Here is a 4,252-nt window from a genome sequence, read left to right on the forward strand (position 1 = left end):
AAAGAAAAGAAAAGAAAAGAAAAAACCATCACATTTTTATAAAGGTGGAATATAAGTGGGGCCTGGTCAATTGCACAAACCAAGTTAAGTCACTTTCCCCCTGGAAAAGGTGGGCATATGAGAAGAGACTCCAGGCATTGTATTGAAAGGCCGCAAAATTCTCCTTCTGCCTTATTTACAAGTTTTGGGTCATTTTTCTTAACAATTTAGAGAAAACTGGCACCAAGGTATACATAGAAGTCATTTTCATTACTGTTTAAATAAGCCATTCTTTCCTTCTCTGCTCACCCCTAAAGTGTTTTATTTTTCCTCACTTACAGGGCTCCTCCTAACCACCCCACTGTGCCCCCAAAGCACTCTCTGCCAAGTCCTCCAGTTTTAGCACCTGCTTAGAACAACATGTTTCTTAAATGAGCACAGCTTTTTAACCTCCAAATATTTTGAGCCTGTATGAACTTAAATAGTCTTAATGATACAGAGTTTTTTCTTTCAGGGCTAACAATATATTTGTTCCAAAATCAAAGGTATTGGTGTCCCCAAAACCATAGGAAGGAGATGGCAAGAAATGCAGACCCTACCCTTAACGGCAGCATTCAGTCTGTAGTGACAGGGGTGGGTGAGCCCATTTGCTAATGCATCTAAACCCTGGTTTCTACCCTACAACATCCCATGACAATCTCACCTTGGTCACTAGTCACAGAAACTGGGAGGCAGGCACTCATACCTGCAGCAGCCTCATAATCACTGGTTTAATTATTTCAGAAACTTGAAGAGTGGGATTTGGATTGCATCCTTCAGAGTCTGGCGGGACAAGAAGACAACCAGGAAAATCATGCACCTGAAACTGTGTGGTGGGCAGCTAACTGCTGCCAAATCCAAGGTCTGACCTTGAATGGCAGAGCCCATGTGAAACTTCACTGGCAGCTCCTTCCTGGGCCTCTCAATATCAGGGCCTGTGGGCACAATCAGCCCTGCAGCTGCACATGTACTTCCTGCTTGCTCAGTCCCTCACGGTCCTGTACACTCGTATTACCAGTCCTTGAAAGACTTCACTCATTCATTCATTCATTCATTCATTTCACACATAGGTGTATGTGACTACATGCTATGTACCAGGCATAGGCCAGGTTCTGGGGACACAGCAGGGCCTTCAGACATAGTCCCTGCCCCCATGATCCACACCTTTTCCTCCTATCCATCTCGTTGGGCCTCCTTCCTTCTCTTCTTCCTCTTTCTTCCTGCCATTTGTGCACCTTCAGTCAGCTCCTAAGCACATTCCTGCTTCCATTTAACTCCTCATTTAAAAAGGAAGGCTAAGGGGTTGGTGCCTGTGGCTTAGTGGGCAGGGCACCAGCCCCATATGCTGAGGGTGGCAGGTTCAAACCCAGCCTCAGCCAATCAGCAACAAAAAAATAGCCAGGTTTTGTGGCAGGCACCTATAGTCCCAGCTATTTGGGAGGCTGAGGCGAGAGAATTGCTTATGCCCAAGAGTTGGAGGTTGCTGTGAGCTGTGATGACAGGGCACTGTACCGTGGGTGATAAAGTGAAACTCTGTCTCTACAAAAAAATAATAAATGAATTAAAAGGAAAGCTAAGGACATTACCACTGTCACTGTACTTGTGGCTTTGCTCCCAACCTCTCTTCCCCAAGTCAAGACTATAAAGGTGAGTAGAGGCAGGCCTAAGCCCTAGAGCAGTGGTTCTCAACCTTCCTAATGCTGCAGTCCTTTAATACAGTTCCTGTGGTTTGTAACCCACAGGTTGAAAACCACTGCCCTAGAAGATGGGCAGGTGCAGGGTTTCAACCTCTGACCGCACAGCAAAGGCTTGACCATGACTGACAGCTCCTGCCCTGCTTTAGACAAACTTTTGTTCATAATTCACAGCCCTTTGGGCAGGATATGAAGAGACCAACCTTCTTGTGGAGGTGTGTGGGTGTAACTGGTACACCCTTTGATCCAGCTCTTCCACAATCTATCCTACACACGTAGCCCAATGGGTAAAGATGTGTATTCAAGGATGTTTGTTGCAGTGTTGTTTAAAATTGTGAAAAATTGGAATTGGCCCATATTCAATATGAATGTAGCTAAATCAATTCTACTACAGAATGCTTTGCAGCTCAGTGAGGGAAACCTATGTATGTTAATATGAAAAGATGAAATAAAAGGAAAAAAGAGAGGATGATCTTGTTGCTATAGTCAACACACAGAACTGGTGATTATGGTTACCTCTGATGGTGGAATTGGGGAGTGGAGAAGTGGGACAGACTTTCAATAGTAAGTCACCCCTACTTCACCAGGCTCATGTGCCACAGTCCTTGTGAGCTCTGAGTACTGAGAGGTGGGGACAGACAACAGCATATATGGCTTAAGCTGCCACAAACCAAACCTGGACCTACTCCCAAGTGAGCTGCCTTCTCTTTGACTCCTCAGACCACACTGTGCTGAGCACCCAGGACAAGCTTATGGAACAGCTGGCCCTCCTGTGTGCCTCGCACTCCAGAGCCTCTGTCTCTACCCAGGACGTGCCTGCTGACACACTCCAGGACACCAAGGAGCAGAAGGCTGGAAGCAGGTGAAACTTCTTGTAGTCACAGTCCTCTTATCTCTTTAGAACTATCCCATGGTCATGTGGCGTTGATTGAGCCTACTGTGTACACACTTGATCTGCACCTTTTGATTTAATCTCGAGGATCTGGCCAGGTGTGATGGCTCATGCCTGTGATCCCAGCACTCTGGGAGGCCAAGGCAGGTGGATTGCTTGAGCTCAGGAATTTGAGACCAGCTTGAGCAAGAGTGAGACCTTGTCTCTACTAAAAATAGAAAACTAGCTGGGCATTGTAGTGCATGCCTGTGGTCCCAGGTACTCGGGAGATTGAGGCAAGATGGATTGCTTGAGCCCAGAATTTTGAGGTTGCTATGAGCTATGACACCGTGGCACTCTAGCCTGGGCAACAGAGTGAGACTCTGTCTCAAAAAAAAAAAAAAAATCTGACCAGGCGAGTGCTCCTTGTAGGAGCTCGTTTTAGAGATGGGGAAACTTAAAGAGGTTCATTCTTCTTGGCCATAAATGGCAGAGCTAGGACTCAACCCCTAAGTATCTACTTTCTCTGGAACCTTGTGGGACTCCTCCCTTTGCTATCTACATGGCCTCCCTGGCCCTCTGGCCACAGTTGATTGGTCCAGCCTTGAACATGTGACCCCAGGTAGGCCCCGGGATTTTCCAATCTTTATGTCTGCCTGGGTGGAAGGGCTGTTGGCAGCCACCTATCCTACCATCTGGGGAAAAGCAAGCTCAGGGGATGGGGCAGAGATGGGACAGGCAACTGGGGTCCCTTGAGGCCCTGCTGGGCCCTCCCCTCCCCACACTTTGGTTGTTCTATCCTTTTTAGGAATCTGAGAACCAGTGAATTCCCCTTTTCACCTGAGCTAGTTGCAGTGGGTTTTGGGGCCTGGCAACCAAAAGTTCCTAGATCCTGATCAAAAAGGCTATACTTGTACTGTTCAATGTGGCAGCCATTAGCCACATGATGAGGCTAGTGTGAGTGGGAAACTGAATATTTTATTCAGTTTTAACTAAATTAAATGTAAACTTCAATAGCCACCTGTGGTAGGTGGCAACCATACTGCACAGCACAGATAATGAGCATTTCAGTTATCATGGAAAGTTCTATTGATCAGCACTGTGTCAAATCTTAAGGGCTGTTTTGACAAAAGAGCAAACCCTTTGAAGTGCTTTCTGATACATAGTGGGCGCTCAGTTGGTGGCAGCCTCAGGCACTGTGATTGAATAGCCCTGCTCTTCTCATCTCAGATGTGATTCCAAGAAGCTGGGCTCCCAGGGTGAGCCAGGTTGGAAACTGGCTGAGGGCATGAGGCACAATATGGAGCCTCCTACCATCTTCATTGATCTGCGGCAGATGGAACCAGCAGCCCACCATTCCCCAGAGAGGTACTGTAGCAAGACCTGTGAATTGAAACCAATAGACTCTCACCAAAGATTATAGAGGAAGGAATTTTATTTGCCAACGGGGAAACTCAGCAGGCCATCAGCCTTAAAGTAATGAGGCCCCCTCCCATCGGCCCTGTCCCTGTCCATTTATTGGACTCACAAATAGACAAAGGAATTACCAAATTATTTCTCATTGGAGGTGTCAAATCATGTGCAAGGGTTCCAGAAGTGGAAGCGAGGAAGTGTTAGTTTCAAGGACCTCGAAAGCTAAGTTTTACAAATTCTTTTTTTTTTTTTTTTT

The 4,252-nt window shown here is 46.5% G+C and overlaps 1 protein-coding gene across 1 annotated transcript in view; it reads left to right on the top strand.

Moving 5' to 3' along the window:
• Window positions 1–4,252, top strand: part of CUNH16orf71 (chromosome unknown C16orf71 homolog) — a 27,098-nt gene that overhangs the window by 18,536 nt on the left and 4,310 nt on the right. Inside the window, exons 5-7 of the mRNA XM_003790944.3 lie at window positions 763–880; window positions 2,433–2,574; window positions 3,814–3,951. Coding sequence (XP_003790992.2) covers window positions 763–880; window positions 2,433–2,574; window positions 3,814–3,951 — 398 coding nt within the window. The remainder of the gene's footprint in view (window positions 1–762; window positions 881–2,432; window positions 2,575–3,813; window positions 3,952–4,252) is intronic.

Source organism: Otolemur garnettii, unplaced genomic scaffold (genome assembly GCF_000181295.1).
Source record: "Otolemur garnettii isolate 467f Iridium unplaced genomic scaffold, OtoGar3 scaffold00044, whole genome shotgun sequence".
Classification (NCBI taxonomy): domain Eukaryota; kingdom Metazoa; phylum Chordata; class Mammalia; order Primates; family Galagidae; genus Otolemur; species Otolemur garnettii.